The 19427-nt window shown below is 43.0% G+C and overlaps 1 protein-coding gene across 2 annotated transcripts in view; it reads right to left on the bottom strand.

Annotated features, from left to right (window-relative positions):
- uri1 (URI1 prefoldin like chaperone) overlaps window positions 1-19427 on the bottom strand; it is a 63876-nt gene that overhangs the window by 25063 nt on the left and 19386 nt on the right. For both annotated transcript variants that reach the window (XM_085991550.1, XM_085991551.1), the window contains exons 5-7: window positions 11365-11453; window positions 9469-9544; window positions 5322-5502 (exon numbers count right to left, since the gene is read on the bottom strand). In XM_085991550.1, the coding sequence (XP_085847676.1) occupies window positions 5322-5502; window positions 9469-9544; window positions 11365-11453 (346 nt within the window). The remainder of the gene's footprint in view (window positions 1-5321; window positions 5503-9468; window positions 9545-11364; window positions 11454-19427) is intronic.

The raw sequence follows: 19427 nt of genomic DNA, 5'->3' as shown, positions 1-19427 counted from the left end.
CTGTCCCTGCCTTCTCCCCATATCCCTTGATCCCTTTAGCCTTAAGAAATATATCCAACTCTTTCTTGAATATACTTAATGAACTGGCCTCCACCGCCCTCTGTGGCAGAGAATTCCACAGGTTCGCCACTCTCTGGGTGAAGAAATTCCTCCTCATTTCAGTCCTAAATGGCTTACTCCTTATCTTTAGACTATGACCCCTGGTTCTGGACTCCCCAGCCATCAGAAACATCCTTTCTGCATCTAGTCTGTCCAGACCTGAGAGAATTTTATAGGTTTCGATGAGATCCCCTCTCAATCTTCTAAACTCCAGTGAGTATAAGCCCAATCGACACAATCTCTCCATGTTGATTTTGTCCGATCCTGTCACTGCTTTCCAAGTGCTCTGCTATTACATCTTTTATAATAGACTTGAGCATTTTCCCCACTACCGATGTCAGGCTTACCGGTCTATAATTTCCCGCTTTTTCTCTACCACCTTTTTTGAATAGTGGGGTAACATTAGCTACCCTCCAATCCATGGGTACTGTTCCAGAGTCTATCGAGTTCTGGAAGATGACCAGCAATGCATCTATTATCTCTAGGGCCACTTCCTTAAGTACCCTGGGATGTGGACCATCAGGCCCTGGGGATTTATCGGCCTTCAGTCCCATCAATTTTCCTAACACCATTTCCCTACAAATACTGATTTCTTTCAGTTCCTCCCTCTCATTAGACCCTATGAGCCCCGGCATCTCTGGGAGGTTATTTGCGTCCTCCTTTGTGAAGACAGAACCAAAGTATGTATTTAGTTGGTCTGCCATTTCCTTGTTTCCCATTATAAATTCCCCTGATTCTGACTGTAAGGGACCTACGCTTGACTTCACCAATCTTTTTCTCTTCACATATCTATAAAAGCTTTTAGTCAGTTTTTATGTTCCCTGCTAGCTTACTCTCATTCTATTTTCCCTTTCTTAATGAATCCCTTTCTCCTCCTTTGTTGACTCCTAAACTGCTCCCAATCCTCAGGATTATTGCTTTTTCTAGCCAATTTATATGTCCTCTCCTTGGATCTTATGCTATCCCTAATTTCCACGGTTGAGTCACCTTTTTTGTTTTATTTTTATGCCAAGCTGGGATGAACAAATTCTGTAGCTCATCCATTCGGTCTTTGAATGTTTGCCATTGCCTATCCACCGTCAACCCTTTGAGTGCCATTCCCCAATCAATCCTACCCAACTCGCTCCTCAGACCATCGTAGTTTCCTTTATTTAAATTGAGGACCCTAATATCTGAGTCAACTACTTCATTCTCCATCTTAATGAAGAATTCGATCATATTATGATCACTCCGACCCAAGGGGCCTCGTACAACAAGATTGCTAATTAATCCTTTCTCGTTACATAATACCCAGTCTAAGATGGCCTGATCTCTGGTTGGTTCCTCGACATATTGGTCCAGGAAACCATCCCGTAAACACTCCAGGAATTCTCCTCCACAGTATTGTTACTAATTTGGTTGGCCCAATCTATATGTAGATTAAAGTCACCCATGATGACTGCTGTGCCCTTATTGCACGCTTCTTTAATTTCCCTTTTAATGCCATCCCCAACCTCTGCCTTACTGTTTGGAGGTCTATATACCACTCCCACTAATGTTTTTTTCCCCTTAGTATTTCTCAATTCTACCCATACAGATTCCACATCATCAGAGCTAATATCCTTCATTACAATTGTATTAATCCCTTCTTTAACCAGTAATGCTACCCCACCAACAGGAGAAGGAGAAGGAAGCTCCATGAATATCCCCATCCTCAAAGATGGAGCCCAGTACGTGAGTGCAAAAGACAAAGCTGAAGCGTTGGCAACCATCTTCAGCCAGAAGTGCCGAGTGGATGATCCATATCAGCCTACTCCTGACGTCCCCCCACCACAGAAGCCAATCTTCGGCCAATTTGATTCACTCCACGCATTATCAAGCAATGGATGAGCGCACTGGATACAGCAAAGGCTGTGGGCCCCGACAACATGCCGGCTGTCGTGCTGAAGACTTGTGCTCCAGAACTAGCCGGGCCTCTAGCCAAGCTGTTCCAGTACAACTATAACACTGGCATCAATCCGACAATGTGGAAAACTGCCCAGGTATGTCCTGTCCACAAAAAGCAGGACAAATCCAATCCAGCCAATTACCGCCCCATCAGTCTACTCTCATCAGCAAAGTGATGCAAGGTGTCGACGACACCTTCCATCAAGCAGCACTTACTCACCAACAAACTGCTCAATGATGCCCAGTTTGGGTTCCGCCAGGACCACTCGGCTCCAGACCTTATTACAGCCTTGGTCCAAACATGGACAAAAGAGCTGAATTCCAGAGGTGAGGTGAGAGTGGCTTCCTTGATGTCAAGGGCGCTATTTGACCGAGTGTGGCATCAAGGAGCCCTAGCAAAAATATCTATAGATTTCTAGATGCAAAAGGCATCAAGGGGTATGGGGAGAGAGCAGGAATATGGTATTGAGATAGAGGATCAGCCATGATCATACTGAATGACGGAGCAGGCTCGAAGGGCTGAATGGCCTACTCCTGCTCCTTTTTTTCTATGTTTCTAACGGAAGTCAATGGGAATCAGGGGGAAAACTCTCCCCTGGCTGGAGTCATACCTAGCACAAAGGAAGATGGTTGTGGTGGTTGGAGGTCAATCATCACAGCCCCAGGACATCGCTGCAGGAGCTCCTCAGGGCAGTGTCCTAGGCCCAACCATCTTCAGCTGCTTCATCAATGACCTTCCCTCCATCATAAGGTCAGAAGTGGGGATGTTCGCTGATGACTGCACAGAGTTCAGTGCCATTCACAACTCCTCAGATAATGCAGTCCATGCCCACATGCAGCAAGACCTGGACGACATTCAGGCTTGGGCTGATAAGTGGCAGGTAACATTCGTGCCACACAAGTGCCAGACAATGACTATCTCCAACAAGCAAACATCTAACCACCGCCCCTTGACATTCAATGGCATTACCATCGCTAAATCCCCCACCATCAACATCCTGGGGGGTCACCATTGACGAGAAACTTAACTGGACCAGCCACATAAATACTGTGGCAACAAGAGCAGGTCAGAGGTTAGGTATTCTGCGGCGAGTGTCTCACCTCCCGACTCCCCAAAGCTTTTCCACCATCTACATGGCACAAGTCAGGAGAGTGATGGAATACTCTCCACTTGCCTGGACGAGTGAAGTTCCAACAATGCTCAAGAAGCTTGTAGGGGTTTTGCAAAATCCCCTATTTCCCTGAAGATTGAAAATATTGGTCCACATCGTGGACGAAGAATTGGGTGATGTGACTTGTCTACAGTGTTTTAAAATGTGCCTAGAACCGCAAAGGACTGCTCAGAGCTGGGCTGCGCATGGACTACAACACGGAATCGAGGAGGTTTGTGGAGGTGTTCACACACATATCTTAATATAAAATCGTTCCCTGGAGTTTGGGCAATCACAAAAGGTTTTAAAATGGCCACAGAAAGCTTGGCCAAAAGGACAAAGCAGCAAAACAGCTCGCAGCGAGTTGTCTGTGAAAAAGTGGGAGGATACAGGGGCTGTGAGTCAGACCTGCCATCAAAGGGAGGTTCCCTTCGAAGCACTTGAAGTTGTTTATTGACTTAAGCAATTGCCCACTTGAGAATTGACCGCAGGACAATCGATTTGAAACTGCTTCTGTTTACACAGCCATTCAGAGCTCTCTCACAGACAATGAGAGACTGAAACCCTGAAATGGACTTTTGAAAGGCAACAGTTTAAGCATTGAATGTGTTTAAATCACCCATCATTCTGGACAATAGGGCTGTTGCATTCTCTTTTGTTTTAGCCCAGGTGAGCTCTGGATGTGGGCGGGAACATTTCGGCCCCACAGTGCAGACACACTAACCCAGTCCAACCACTTTGAGTTAGCCAATCACAGCTTTTCTCTTGTGAATTTGAACTTTTTGGGCACGAATCTTCCAAACAGGCAAACAGCAAGGGGGGGCTTACCAGGTATATATGATAGCTCCTGAGAAGCTATCGCTCTTTACTTCCTGGGACCACAGGGGAGCCTCTCTCACTTCGCTGGCCCACATGTGAGCAGAGTTTCTGACTCCTCAGCAAAGCAACCTAGTAAGGAGTTGGGGGATGGTAATTAAGGGGATATTGCTAAGATTGTTTAATCAACATTGTAGCCACTTACCCCTCGTTTTTGCCGTCTGCATTCCCCCATTTAAGCAATTTCACTAATTTACTGTGTTCGTGTGGTATAGTTTTATATTTGATTATAGTTTCTTTTAGTTAATAAAGCTTGATTTTTCTCTCATCCAGACTACTTGTCCATTTTAATATCATTAATTATAAGTCCTTCGGTCAGAACTGGAAGGTGGGGTAGCGATTCGAAACCGCGGTTTTAAAATTGGTTTATTGGAAATTGGTTTACAGTGTAGCAGCAGGCTGCCTGACCAGGTGAATTACTGTAAACCAGGTAAAAGATTGGAATTGGTCAGAATGCAGGCAAAGGCTGCAGACCAGGTGAATTACCTTAAACCAGTTAAAAGAAGCCCCTCTACAAGCTCAACACCATCCAAGACAAAGCAGCCCACTTGATTGGCACTCCATCCACCACCTTAAACATTCACTCCCTCCACCACCGGCGTACCATGGTTACAGTGTGTACCATCTACACGATGCACTGCAGCAACTCGCCAAAGCTTCTTCGGCAGCACCTCCCAAACCCGCAACCTCTACCATCTAGAAGGACAAGGGCAGCAGGCGCATGGGAACACCACCACCTCCAAGTTCCCCTCCAATTCACATACCACTCTGACTTGGAAATATATCTCTGTTCCTTCATCGTCGCTGGGTCAAAATCCTAGAACTCCCTCCCTAACAGCACTGTGGGAGTACCTTCACCACACGGACTGCAGCGGTTCAAAGCGGCGGCTCACCACCACCTTCTCAAGGGCAATTACGGATGGGCAATAAATGCTGGCCTTGCCAGCGACGCCCACATCCCATGAACAAATTTTTAAAAGGCTCACCATTTCATGAAATGAAAAAGGTGGCAATTACATTTTTTGCATAATTTCTTTCCCAATATAGCAGATATTCTATGGCGTTGAACCATGCAGAACAGGTGGCATTACTGAAAGAATAGGAAACATTTAGCGATAATGAAAACACTGATAATATGAATAAAGAAATGACCATGGCCTTACTGCCTTTGGTTAAAAAAATGAATTAGATTCAAAATGCTTAAAAAAGCTTTCAATGTTTGTGACAGTAAAATTTCAGTCACCATTATTTAATCTGTGAACAGATTACCTATCGATTTCGTCCTGTATCTCTTCCTGTTGCTCCAGCTCATCCAGCCTGGCCCACAATTCCTCCTCCGTTAGCATACTTGACTTGCAGTCACCGCCACCGTCACCACCCTCCAAATCTACCACAAAAACCTCTTTGGGCTTGGGGTTTTCTTTTCGCTTGTGAGCTTTTCTGTGTTTCACTGCAATATCAGCAAGATTTTAAAATATGTTGACAATTGAAAATTTTAATTTTGATCAAGTATTTACTTAAAACCACTGTAAATGCTTCTTCACTGCAACAATGGACCAATGCACTTTAGGCAACATAAACGCTTCAGTGATTAAGGCTTGCACATAGACCTTGAAATAATTGTTCCACGAAGAATAAACATACAAGGAAAGTAGGCCATTTTCACATTCAGTTCTATTTTTAAATAGTTTAGATTGATGGCTATAATCAATGCATCAACAGACAATGAAAATATATTTTGAGCTATGCAAATATATAGGAAACAATTCCAAAGTTAATTCAAAGTGTGCATAACTTGAATGTAGCACTGCAGATACGTTAAAAATTAAAGGATGCAAGTTGTAATCAGAAATTTAAATCAGATATTCTTGACTGAAAGGTCTCCACTCCCTTGACTCAGAAATCACCAGTATTTCCATCATTTTTAATGGGGATTTTACAAAGTGGGAAAGGGTTAATGCAATTACTGAAAGATTCTGTGCATTACAAGGGCTTGAGGATACAGGCTGATGCTGACGACGAGTTTTGAAAAAAGGTTAAAAAGTTATGAACCATGAGAAAGAGATTACGATGTAGAGCCTAGGTTAAAACAAAATCACCATTTAACTTTGGAATCTGTGGTGCAAAATAGGTGCTTCAGGTGCATTTCTTCTGATTGGTAGTGGCATCACAGGAGTTGTTGCCCAAATACAAGGTTACTATAACATTAACTTTTTCTGGGGGGTGAAGAGGAGGAAATCAAATTTGGAGTTACACCAGTAAACAACAGTCACTATCAGTTCATAGTGTCTAAGCATGTGATTTATTTTCCTGTCAACTTCATTCAATCATTCGAACATAATTAAATTAACTACAAAAAATGAGTATAAAATGCTTCCCCCTCACCTCAAGAGCATGTGCAGTCCGTTATTTTTTTTTATTCGTTCATGGGATGTGGGCGTCGCTGGCAAAGCCAGCATTTATTGCCCATCCATAGTTGCCCTTGAGAAAGTGGTGGTGAGCCGCCTTCTTGAACCGTTGCAGTCTGTGTGGTGAAGGTACTCCCAACAGTGCTGTTAGGGAGAGAGTTCCAGAATTTTGACCCAGCGACGATGAAGGAACGGCAATATAATTCCAAGTCAGGATGGTGTGTGACTTGAAGGGGAACTTGGTGGTGGTGGTTTTCCCATGCGCCTCCTGCCCTTGTCCTTCTAGATGGTAGAGGTCGTGGGTTTGGGAGGTGCTGCCGAAGAAGCCTTGGTGAGTTGCTGCAGTGCATCTTGTAGATGGTACACACTGCAGCCATGGTACACCAGTGGTGGAGGGAGGGAATGTTGAAGGTGGTGGATGGGGTGCCAATCAAGCGGGCTGCTTTGTCCTGGATGGTGCTGAGCTTCTTGAGTGTTGTTAGAGCTGCACTCATCCAGGCAAGTGGAGAGTATTCCATCACACTCCTGACTTTTGCCTTGTAGATGGTGGAAAGGCTTTGGGGAGGCAGGAGGTGAGACACTCCGAATACCCAGCCTCTGACCAGTATTTATGTGGCTGGTGCAGTTAAGTTTCTAGTCAAATGATGACCCCCCAAGGATATTGATGGTGGGGGATTCGGCAATGGTAATACCGTTGAATGTCAAGGGGCAGTGGTTAGACGCTCGCTTTTTGGAGATAGTCATTGCCTGGCACTTGTGTGGCGCGAATGTTACCTGCCACTTATCAGCCCATGTCTGAATGTCATCCAGGTCTCTCTGTATGCAGGCATGGACTGCTTCATTATCTGAGGAGTTGCGAATGGAACTGAACACTGTGCAGTCATCAGCAAACATCCCCACTTCTGACCTTATGATGAGGTGAAGGTCATTGATGAAGCAGCTGATGATGGTTGGGCCGAGGACACTGCCCTGAGGAACTCCTGCAGCGCTGTCCTGGGGCTGTGATGATTGACCTCCAACCACCACAATCATCTTCCTTTGTGCTAGGTATGACTCCAGCCAGTGGAGTGTTTCCTCTCACCCAATTCCCAATGACTTCAGTTTTACTAGGGCTCCTTGATGCCACACTGTCAAATGCGGCCTTGCTGTCGAGGACAGTCACTCTCACCTCACCTCTGGAATTCAACTCTTTTGTCCATGTTTGGACAAAGGCTGTAATGAGGTCTGGAGCCGAGTGGTCCTGGCGGAACCCAAACTGGGCATCAGTGAGCAGGTGAGCAAGTGCAGCTTAATAGCACTGTCAACGACACCTTCCATTGCTTTGCTGTTGATTGAAGTAGACTGATGGGGTGGTAATTGGCCGATTGGATTTGTCCTGCTTTTTGTTGACAGGACATACCTGGGCAGTTTTTCCACATTGTCGGATCGATGCCAGTGTTATAGCTGTACTGGAACAGCTTGGCTAGAGGTGTGGCTAGTTCTGGAGCACAAGTCTTCAGCACCACAGCTGGGATGTTGTCGGGTCCCACAGCCTTCGCTGTATCCACTGCACCCAGCCATTTCTGGATATCACATGGAGTGCATCGAATTGGCTGAAGACTGGCTTCTGTGGTGGTGGGGACCTCAGGAGGAGGCTGATATGGATCATCAACTCGGCACTTCTGGCTGAAGATGGTTGCAAACACTTCAGCTTCGTCTTTTGCACTCATGTGCTGGGCTCCACCATCAATGAGGATAGGGATATTCATGGAGCCGCCGCCTCCCGTTAGTTGTTTAATGGTCCACCGCCATTCACGACTGGATGTGGCAGGACTGCAGAGCTTTGATCGGATCCGTTGATTGTGAGATCGCTTAGCTCTGTCTATTGCATGCTGCTTCCACTTTTTAAGCATGCATGCAAGTCCTGTGTTGCAGCTTCCCCAGGTTGTCACTGCATTTTTAGGTACACCTGGTGCTACTCCTGGCATGCTCTTCTATACTTATTATTGAACCATGGTTGGTCCTCTGGCTTGATGGTAATGGTAGAGAGGGGGATATGCCAGGCCATGAGGTTACAGATTGTGGTGGAATACAATTCTGCTGCTGGTCCACAGAGCCTCATGGATTCCCAGTTTTGAGCTGCTAGATCTGTTCTGAATCTATCCCACTTAGCACAGTGGTAGTGCCACACAACACGATGGAGGGTGTCCTCAGTGTGAAGACGGGACTTCGTCTCCACAATGACTGTGCGATGGTCACTGCTACCAATGCAGTCATGGACAGATGCATCTGCGACAGGTAGATTGGTGAGGACAAGATCAAGTAGGTTTTCCCTCGTGTTGGTTCTCTCACCACCTGTCGCAGGCCCAGACTGGCAGCTATGTCCTTCAGGACTCAGGCAGCTTGGTCAGTAATGGTGCTACCAAGCCACTCTTGGTGATGGACATTGAAGTCCCCCACCCAGAGTAAATTCTGTGCCCCTGCTACTCTCAGTGCTTCGTCCAAGTGGTGTTCAACATGGAGGAGTACTGATTCATCAGCTGAGGGAGGGCGGTAGGTGGTAATCAGGAGGTTTCCTTGCCCATGCTTGACCTGAAGCCATGAGACTTCATGGGGTCCGGAGTCAATGTTGAGGAATCCCAGAGACACTTCTTCCATACTGTATATACCATGTGCCACCACCCGTGGTAGGTTTGTCCTGCTTGTGAGACAGGACATACCCAGGGATGATGATGATGGAGGAGTTTGGGATACTGGCTGAAAGGTACAATTCTGTGAGTCTGACTAGGTCAGGTTGTTGCTTGACTAGTCTGTGGGACAGCTCTCCCAATTTTGGCACCAGTTCCCAGATGCTGGCGAGGAGGACCTTGCAGGGTCGACTGGGCCATGTCAACCACATTGCTGTGGGTCTGGAGTCACATATTAGGCCAGACCAGGTAAGGGCGGCAGATTTCCTTCCCTAAAGGACATAAATTTAATCTCAGGTAAATACTTATGAAAAATAAACAGCAGAAACAGATGCTAAATACCTTCAGAATTTAAATCTTTAATTTCTAGGTCTTCAGTCTGAATTTTCTCGTGTATTTCTACAGTATCTTCCTTTTCCTAATTAGAAAAGAATGCAGTATATAATAAAAGTTCAGTTTGATTTATATGCTCATTTTACTCAAATATTTTGAGGAAAATAAATAATTATACAATAGATTAATTGTAGTCTATTTATACATTCCCCTTCAGTGGTTCTAGCCATTACATGCAAGCTACAACAGCTGGAAAGCAAGACAATCTGTACTGCGTACCTCTCTACAGATGGCATCAATAGCAGGAGGATGAACTGTTTGCAAATTCCATTCTACAAAAAAAGGATGTGGCTCATAGAACTCAAAAGTTCCCATTGTAATGAAGATGAGATACAACAGTTACCCAGTGTGAAGAAAGCATATTGGCAAGCAAGTTGTTATCTTTTACCTGCGAACAACCGGATACATTTTGTGGGCACCAGTTCACAGTTCTATTGAGAACAATATCGAGTATTTTGCAAAAGCAGAAAAAAATGACCATTTCCCTCCTGCATTCATCCTATGGTTACAAGCAAGTACTCATTACAGTTTAGGATTCAGGAATAACACTTGCTTCTGGGATGGGCGTGCTTATGAGATTGGCAGTAAGTAACAAGTGGCTACATCATCACATTAGTGGCCAAACTATTTCTGTAAAGTGTTGTACTTTTCAAAGTCTGAGCCAAGTGAAAATTTTGGACGACTTATTTGTAGAAAACAGAAATGTTTAGAGGCTGAGCCCTGAACTAAAGCAATTAGGCAACACAAGGAAACAAAATTAAAGCCTTCTGAAACACCAGAACATGAAAAGTCCAGCATATTTCAGAACTAACATACTTTGTACAGTTCCTCCCATAATCTACATAAAATGGGAAAATGCCATCTTTAAATATATGGTGCTTTTAAAATATATACACACATTTTGATTATATAATGCACCAGCAGAAACTTAATATTTCTAATAACATTAGAATGGACAATATGCATCTGCAGTCCTTCAAGAGTTGTATCTTGTTAAAAATTATAATTCCTCGTGTGTATTTCCCCACCACACAGGACTGGGCAGCATATAAAGAATCAGGAACCATAAAAAGTAATTCGACCCACCTTGTTAATCTTGTCATTTAGATTCACAGCCAGTTCAGGCCTCAGCCTCAAATCTGTATCCTTGTACTCCTTTTTGATTCAGGATCTATCAATTTATTTTAAATATTCCACCAATATTCATTCATTATCCAGGTAGTTATCTATTCCATAAATTGGCAGCTCCATGTCACTACTTCTTAGGTCACGTTGATGAATCCCTAACTCCTAGTCAAGTTGTTTCCCACATACATCTCACCAATTCTCATGATTTTAAACTTTTCCACCCACCAAGGTGATTAGAACAAATATCTCCACTTCTGAGTCAAAGCCACTGTACAATTAGCCACCAAAAAGGGACAATTCAAATTCAGATTAATTTAACTTTCTTTTTGAATTTGAAAACCACTAATTGTTTCAATTCATTATTGCTACATTAGATGACCAAATATTGCCTTGAAGATGCTTTACCAGTTTAGGTTTGCTTGCACAAATTTTTCCAGATCAGAAATTCACCGAAAGAAATATAGCCAATCGCTTCACAATGCCCTCACTCAGCATGGAGATTAATGCATTAATACATGAATACGTTGCTTCACCTTGCTCTAAAACACTAGCTGTAATTCACTTCCGTGTTTCAGACCTGGCCGCTCAACATCACTGCTTATTTATAATATAACCATGCTGGGCTCTCTTACAATGCAGAATATATCCTTGTAGATAGGTTCAACAACGTATTTGTAGTTAACTGGGCCAAAACAAAAATTGCAAAAAATCACATACATCAACCAGTTTCTCCATATCAGTGAACTCAACCCTGGATTCAAAGTCGTTCATAACTTTGTGAAGATCATCCAGTGCTTTTTGTACATCTGAAATAAAAATATGATTGAATAATAAACATTAAATCCACTAAGAAAACTAGTGATTTTTTTAAATCTATGGAAGGCTGGTTAAAAATTTAGAAGATACACAGTGATTTATGAAAATGATCATCCAAGTAATGGGGCCCTGGCTTAAATGACAGAGGTTAGCATGTTACAAAGTTAGTAGCTCCAAGGTTTTTATGTACACCACTTGCCAACTACATAGAATTGCAAAGCATGTACAGCACAGAAACCGATCACTTGGCCCAATCCAGTGTTTATGCTCCACACAAGCCTCCTCCCACCCCTCTTCATCTAACCCGATCAAGATAACCTTGTTCTATTCCTTTCTTTCTCGCGTGTTTATCTAGCTTCAATTTAAATGCATCTATGCTATTCGCCTCAACTACTCCCGACAGCGAGTTCGACATTCTATCCACTCTCTGGATAAAGAGGTTTATCCTGAATTCCCTTTTGGATTTATTTTATATTGATGATCAATGTTCCCGCTAATTTTTCTTCCCTGCGCAGGCCCTTTAAATTTGCTGCACGGCCGTATCTCTTCCAGCAGCAGCAGTTGGTGAGCGGCCTGTGCGTGATCTCGTGATTGATGTGTTGCGCACCTTAGGGGGAACATTGTTTATGACTAATGTTCCCTGTAATTTCTTTTTGGGGGGGGGGGGGGGGGTGGGGGCGGCCCCTTTAAGTGGCTGCACGGCCCATTCATATCTTTGCGCATGCGCGGTTTCTCCCTTGCAAAAGCCGGTGAACGGCCTGCGCAAGATCTCCAGACCGCTGTGCGGCTGTCCAGCTTAACGGGAATGTTGTTTATGGCCCCTAGTTTTGGTCTCCCCACAAGTGGAAACATCTTCTCTGTCTACCCTATCAAACGCTTTCATAATCTTAAAGGCCTCCAACAGGTCACCACTCTGCCTTCTCTTTTCTAGAGAAAGAGAGCCCCAGCCATTCTATCCTTCCCGATAGGTAGAACCTCTCAGTTCTGATGATATCCTTGTAAATCTTTTTTGCACCTTCTCCAATATCTTTTATAATATGGAGATCAGAACCGTTCACAGTACTCCAAGTGTAGTCTAAACAAGGTTCTATAAAAGTTTAACATAACTTCTCTGATTTTCAATTCAATCCCTCCAGAAATGAACCCGTGTTTTTTTTTTATGGCCTTACTAACCTCACTATTACTTACCAAACTATAAGCTGTGGGAGAACAACAATCCACTACAAGTTCATAAATAATATTTACACAACAGGCTAAGCTTCATTTATAACCACATTAACCTTTAGACTTGAAATAATTTACTGTTGGAAATTAATAAATAATTTAGGTAGAGGCCACTTTCAGCTATGACCAGTATTTTCAGTAACATGAAGACTCTAATTGACTAAATTTTATCTGAGGAATAAAACCGCTTTATTAGCACTATTTTAACAGGGCATTGGCGAGTAATAGGAACAGGAGTAGGCCATTCAGCCCTTAAGCCTGTACCGCCAGGCAATTACATCATGGCTGATCTGTACCTCAACTCAATTTACCCACCTTTGTTCCACACCCTTTGATACCCTTACCTAACAAAAATCTATCAACCTCATTCTTGAAAGTTTTAATTGACCCAGTATCCACAGCCTTTTTTGAGAATAAGTTTTAGATTTCCACTACATTTTGTGAAAATGTGCTTCCTGATTTCACTCCTGAATGGCCTAGCTCTAATATTTAAATTATGGCCTTTTGTTCTGGATTCCCCCACCAGAGAAAACAGTTTCTGTATCTACCAAACAAATCCCTTAATCGTTTTAAATACCTCAATTGGATCACTCCTCAACCTTCTAAACTCAAGAGAATACAAGCCAAGTTTATGCAACCTGTCCTCATAATTTAACCCTTTAAGCCCCGGTATCATTCTGGTGAATCTGCGCTGTACCCCTTCCATGATCAATATATCTTTCCTGATGTTCGGTGCTTAAAACTGCACGCAGTACTGCTCACTTTTGAACTGCAGCTCCATTGAGATAAAGGCCAACATTCTATTAGCCTGTTGATTACTTTTTGTACCCGTGCATTGTTTTTTTTTTTAATCACTGGATATGGGCGTCGCTAGCAAGGCCAGCATTTATTGCCCATCCCTAGTTGCCCTTGAGGTGGCGGTGATCCCTTTTCTTGAACCGCTGCAGTCCATGTGGTGAAGGGATACCCACAGTGCTGTTAGATAGGGAGTTCCAGGATTTTGACCCAGCAACGATGAAGGAACGGTGATATATGTCCATGCTGGGATGGTGTGAGGTGCTGTCGAAAAAGCCTTAGTGAGTTGTTGCAGTGCATCTTGTAGATCGTACACACTGCAGCCACGGTGCGCCGATGGCGGAGGGAGTGGATGTTTAAGGTAGTGGATGGGCTGCCGATCAAGCGGACTGCTTTGTCCTGGATGGCGTCAAGATTCTTGAGTGCTGTTGGAGCTGCACTCATCTAGGCAAGTCAAGAACAAACCATCACACTCAGGACGTGCCTTGTAGATAGTGGAAATGCTTTGGGGAGTCAGGAGGTGAGCCACTCGCTGTAGAATACCTAGCCTCTGACCTATTCTAGTAGCACGGCATTTATGTGGCTGGTCGAGTTGAGTTTCTGGGGGATTCGGCGAATGTCATGGGGAGGTGATTAGACTCTCTCTTGTGAGATAGTCATGGCCTGCATTTGTGTGGCACGAATATTCCTTGCAACTTATCAGCCCAAGCCTGGATTTAGTGAACTGTGTACATGGACATCTAATGATATTATTGGCCATCTATTGCTTAAATGAATTACAGCTTCCTATAAACCATAGTCAGGCAATAAATCTACTAACAGGTTTAAGTTTAGTTTGTATGTCCAATACTCTCCAGTGAAAGAGTCTGCTTGAGAAGTACAGCACTTATCTAGATTACTTACCAGACAATGCTTGATGAGACAGTGAATTTGACTCTACTGTATACAGCACAAATATAGACAAACCTATACCAGGTAGAAACAGTCAAACTACTAAGTAAACTCAATTTTCTATAGATTGATATCATGAATGCTATATCTGGGATAAACTGATCGTTAGAGTTTAATATACACATTATCAATCCAATACAAGATTACTTCTTTTAAATGGTACAGTACATCATTTCCATTTCAAGACACTTTCCCTTCCAAGGTTCTAGGGAGTCCATGTCATGCTCAAGTTCTTTTCAACTAACAGACCATGGTTTGCAAACAGCTTCACTGTAACCTTGCTCTCCCCTGTAGAAGGTGGTCAGTTTGGTCAGACAATAGCCTTGCTCCAGAGGCATAAGTTATACAAATATTTATACAAATAAAATGCAAAGCACTGCAAATGCAGAACATCTGGAAACATGTATCAGGTCAGTAAGCATCTTTAGAGAGAACAGGTAAGTTAACATTTCGAGCATACACCCTTCATCAACGTTCTGATGAAGTGCTGCATGCCCAAGACATTAATTTGTCTGAAATAAAAACAGAAAATGCTGGAAACACTCGGCAGGTAAGGCAGTATCTGTAAAGAGAGAAACATAGGGTTAACATTTCAGATTGATGACCTTGCTCGTTACATTAACTTATCTGTTCTGTCCACAGATGCTGAATGACCTGCTGCGTGTTTCAAGTATTTTCTTATTTTTATCCAAAAGCTTGTTGTAGTATCTACTCTCCACCCACAATAATTATCAGGTATAGTTGCCAGGAGGCATTCAGCTATCTTCTTATTGAAGGATGTTGATTGGGATAAGAGTTCCTTCCTTTCATATCTGTATTTTGCATTGGCATCAGGTGGAGATAGCTGTTTCCTTCTTCAAAATAAGCAACATGTACACCTGGAATCTGCAACACAACAGTGCCCTCGAGACAGCTGTGGTGGAGACTGTTGTCCGCCTCCTTTTGGAATGTTCATTTGTAAAGTCAGAAAAAGGTTCAGTGGTGATTGTTGAGGTTCTTCCCTGGCAGCTCAGTAACACAGGGCTCTGCGTCATAGACTGCTCCCAGGGACACAGAGACAAAAAGCAATTGCTTTTGGAAAGTCATCAACTTAGGTTCACCAGAAACATCTGGTTTTCCAAAGCATAGACTTATTCGAGACAGTCTTGCAAATTCTAACATCCAGGGCTATGTACTAAGGAATATACTGAAGCTTAGTGCAGCTGCTGCCAGGGGAAAAAGGGGGAATGAGCACGATACGTGGCCCTCCTGTAAATACACTAGTGTATTGAAATCCTACATATAGATGCAGCATCCTTGCCAATTGAACATTTACATAGGAATCAAATGCATTAGTGGAAGTACATTATTTTATCTCAAAGGCAAATGCAGCATCGTTTCTAGTAAAATATTTGCACAGAAACCAAATGTATTACTGCCAACACTACCTGAAACTGTAACTCAAAATACTGAGATATCTGCGCTCCTCTAATTCTGCCCTCTTGAGCATCCCTGATTATAATCACTCAACCATTGGTGGCCGTGCCTTCTGTTGCCTAGGTCCCAAGCTCTGGAATTCCCTGCCTAAACCTCTCTGCCTCTCTCTCCTCCTTTAAGATGCTCCTTAAAACCTACCTCTTTGACCAAGCTTTTGGTCGCCTGCCCTCATTTTCTCCTTATGTGGCTCGGTGTCAAATTTTGTGTCTTGTAACACTCCTGTGAAGCGCCTTGGGACGTTTTACTATGTTACAGGCGCTATATAAATACAAGTTGTTGTATGCAGTGAATTACACTGCAACTTGTTACTGTATGGAGTGTTTTTAGACGATGCATACATTGGTGTGATCAATGAATAAAGCTTAGAAAATAAGGACCAATTCGGTTAAGGAAAACCAGGTGCAGAGGGAATATCATTTCTCATCACTTTATGTCGACAGGGAAACATTTTGCATTAGACTATTTCATCTGTGGTCTCACGCTTGGGAGTCTGGTAGCATCCCCACTGTGCAGTAGGCTTAAAGAGAGCATATACTGCAGAAAGGAAATTCCTAGACAAAGTGTTTTGCATTCTGTTTAATTTGATCAGAAATGACTTGACAAACAGAATTTGAGGTAGTACTCTAATGCAGCTTATGCTTCCTAGTACCTGAACCTTCTGACATGATTGAAAAGCCTTTCATTCAAATTTTAAAGGCAAGGCATGCATGGGATGCATACATAAATTTAAGATTAATAAAAACAAGAAAAATTCAAACTAAAATTTAGTACTCATCATGTCCATTGATTGAAACCTGGCAAAATGCAATACCAAAGAGCTGATTCTTTTTTAACTCTCGCAAAAGTAGGGTAAATATAACTGTATAAGACAGTGAGGAAATAAACTGGAAGAAAAAAATCTGAGGTCCTATATATGGTGCAGAGAAGAAGAGTATTGCTGTACAATGAAATGAAGTATTTGCTCTTCAAATAGCCTGAAATCCCTCCCATGGGCTTCAGAATATTTAGTCTGGTATATGGAGAATGAAGGAACATTCAAAGGTTAAAATAGTTTAAGTGGACCCCAGTGCATTTATTCCAACAGAATTGCAACAGATTTCTTACTGTAGATAGATGCTCATTGAAACATCTAAGAAAAGCTACAGTACGTCAGCAGATCGCCCATGGTGCTGCTCATGGTAGGACAGGAGCATTATACCAATCTGTTAAATTGCAGATGTGTGCACTTTTTTATGTTCCTTTAAGCCATGATGTATAATTGTTATGCCTTCTTGGATCAAATTAGAGACTAATTGTTTTAAGCACAATCCTCCAGTCAGAGGTCAGACCAACATTCTCTTTTTTTAAAAACTTAATTTGGAAGCCCTGAAATTAGTTCGAAGGCATTTTTGTTGCTGTGGGATTTTCTCTGTACATTTAATAACTGACTTGCTTCTTTTTTTTTTTATAAATCGCACACAAATTTGCATGTACAGGGTACATCTCGAGTGTAACGACACATTTCAAAACTATACACACAAAGCATAGGGCACTCGTAGCACTGATCATGGGTGAGTCAGAGGATATTCTATTTTGGAAGGACAGGAGCATTATATCCTGTAACACACAATGTAGTAATATATTTGACTTTCCGTAGCGTTCCATATGGGCAAAAAACAAATGAATCTCCTCTCTTTTGTCTGGGTGGCTCTCATTTATTTTATTCATGTACTCAAATCTATCCCTCACCTTTTTTGGTTAAGACATGGGGTGTACAGCAAAATGGGAGGCAATGCATACCAGGTTGGAGATGTGGGTAGGGAAGACACTGTGGAAGAGGTGCTATAATACATGTGGTTGTGAGAGAAGGTGGGGCTAATGGTCAGACCGAACAGTACTACAGCCAGAAGGGCAGAATTGAAGTTGGAGCAAGGGAGGGCATCATGGACCTGGACGTAATCATGGGGGATGCTGGTTGGGGAACGTATGGATGAATTTACAGTCTAGACCTGGAAGGACTTGAGGGTGATTGAGCTCTGGCAGCAGTCACCAGAAGGGGCTGAGATACACACTCAAAGTGGTAGACTGACAAGTGGGAGGACTCAGTAGGTTTGGAGCCTGGTCAGCATGAAACAATGAGGGGTGGGGAACCTGGAAAGGTGGTTGGGGGTGGAAGGGAGAAATGGAAGAGAAGGACCGGGACTAAAAGCAATCCGGGAAACATAGCCACACCAAACACATAGGCCCAGGTGTAGAAATGGCTGAGCGGGGAATGTGGCATAGGTAACAACTGGCAGTACAATGGGATTGTCATGCTGGATTTTAACAGAGCTGGCATTGATAGCAAGAAGCAGAAGTTATAGCTATGAGAAAGAGGATCCACAGAGAAGGCACAGCTAAAGAAACACCAATGGTATTTTTGGATGAGAGCAAGCGAGATTAAAAGGTGTGGTCAACGCATCAATTGAGAGGGGCCAAGGGCAGGCATACCTACTTTTGCTGGAGGAAAGTATCTTGTTTTTATATTTGTGAGCTGACTTTGCATACAGCTCACTCAATCAACATATCCAAACATGACAATAAATATCACAAAATTCTCTAATCCAGTACATTAAGCCCTATCTGAATACATTTTCTTGACCGTTTATCCTCTAGCTAAGGACGTGACAATTCTATCCCAAGTCACTTCTATGCTTCTCTCTGTGGCTCTCCCACTGCATTTATATCATTTCATTCTTCTATCGCTCGGTGCATCTTTTTCACATCAAAGAGGCCAGGAAGCACCCGTTCAGACAAGTGATTGGAAGAACTTGGGACATCTGTGCAGCCATGCCAGCAAACTGGTGGGTTGGGAAGCCCTTGGGGTAGGCAGGCTATAACTGTTCGGGGTTGAGCTGGCAGATGAGCTAGGAAGCACTCAAACTAAGCCAGCAACCACTCTGGAAAGCAGCGGAGGTGGGTGAGTAAGGGGAAATGGGCAGGAAAGTGTTTGGGACCAGGTGAACAAACAAGTGGGCCAGAAAGTCTTCTGTATGGGCTGCTGAGGCAGTAAGAAACGGGAGCAGGATGAGATGGTGAGCGAACAAACAGGCTGGCCAAGAAGCATTTATTCAAAATAAGTATTTTATTCAGAATTATTAATTTTTGTTTTACTAGCTTATTTTATTATAACTAATTATTTTTACAGGTTAAATTTCAGATGGGGATATTCAAGATTGCAACTCAAACCAACGTTACACAATGTTGGTGTGATTTCATTGGTTGTTCTTGCCACTTGCCAGGTTGGAATTGGTATTTTCTGCTACTTGCAGCGCTGCATTGGTTGCTCTCAAAATAAAAGGATCAATTTGATTGCTCAATTCTAACCGGATTACTAATTCCTCATTGGTACTTGCTGACAATTTGATCTGTAATTTAAGAGGCAAGTTCTAATGTCAGCCAATCACTCATTTTTACCCCATGGACTTGATGGACATATGCTACATATTATACACACACACATACATATTTAGACACAAAATGGAACTGCTAAATGGCTA

This window comes from Somniosus microcephalus, chromosome 6 (genome assembly GCF_052327205.1).
Source record: "Somniosus microcephalus isolate GS21.2 chromosome 6, FLI_Smic_1.0, whole genome shotgun sequence".
NCBI lineage: Eukaryota > Metazoa > Chordata > Chondrichthyes > Squaliformes > Somniosidae > Somniosus > Somniosus microcephalus.
This window is presented reverse-complemented; position numbering and strand designations above follow the sequence as displayed.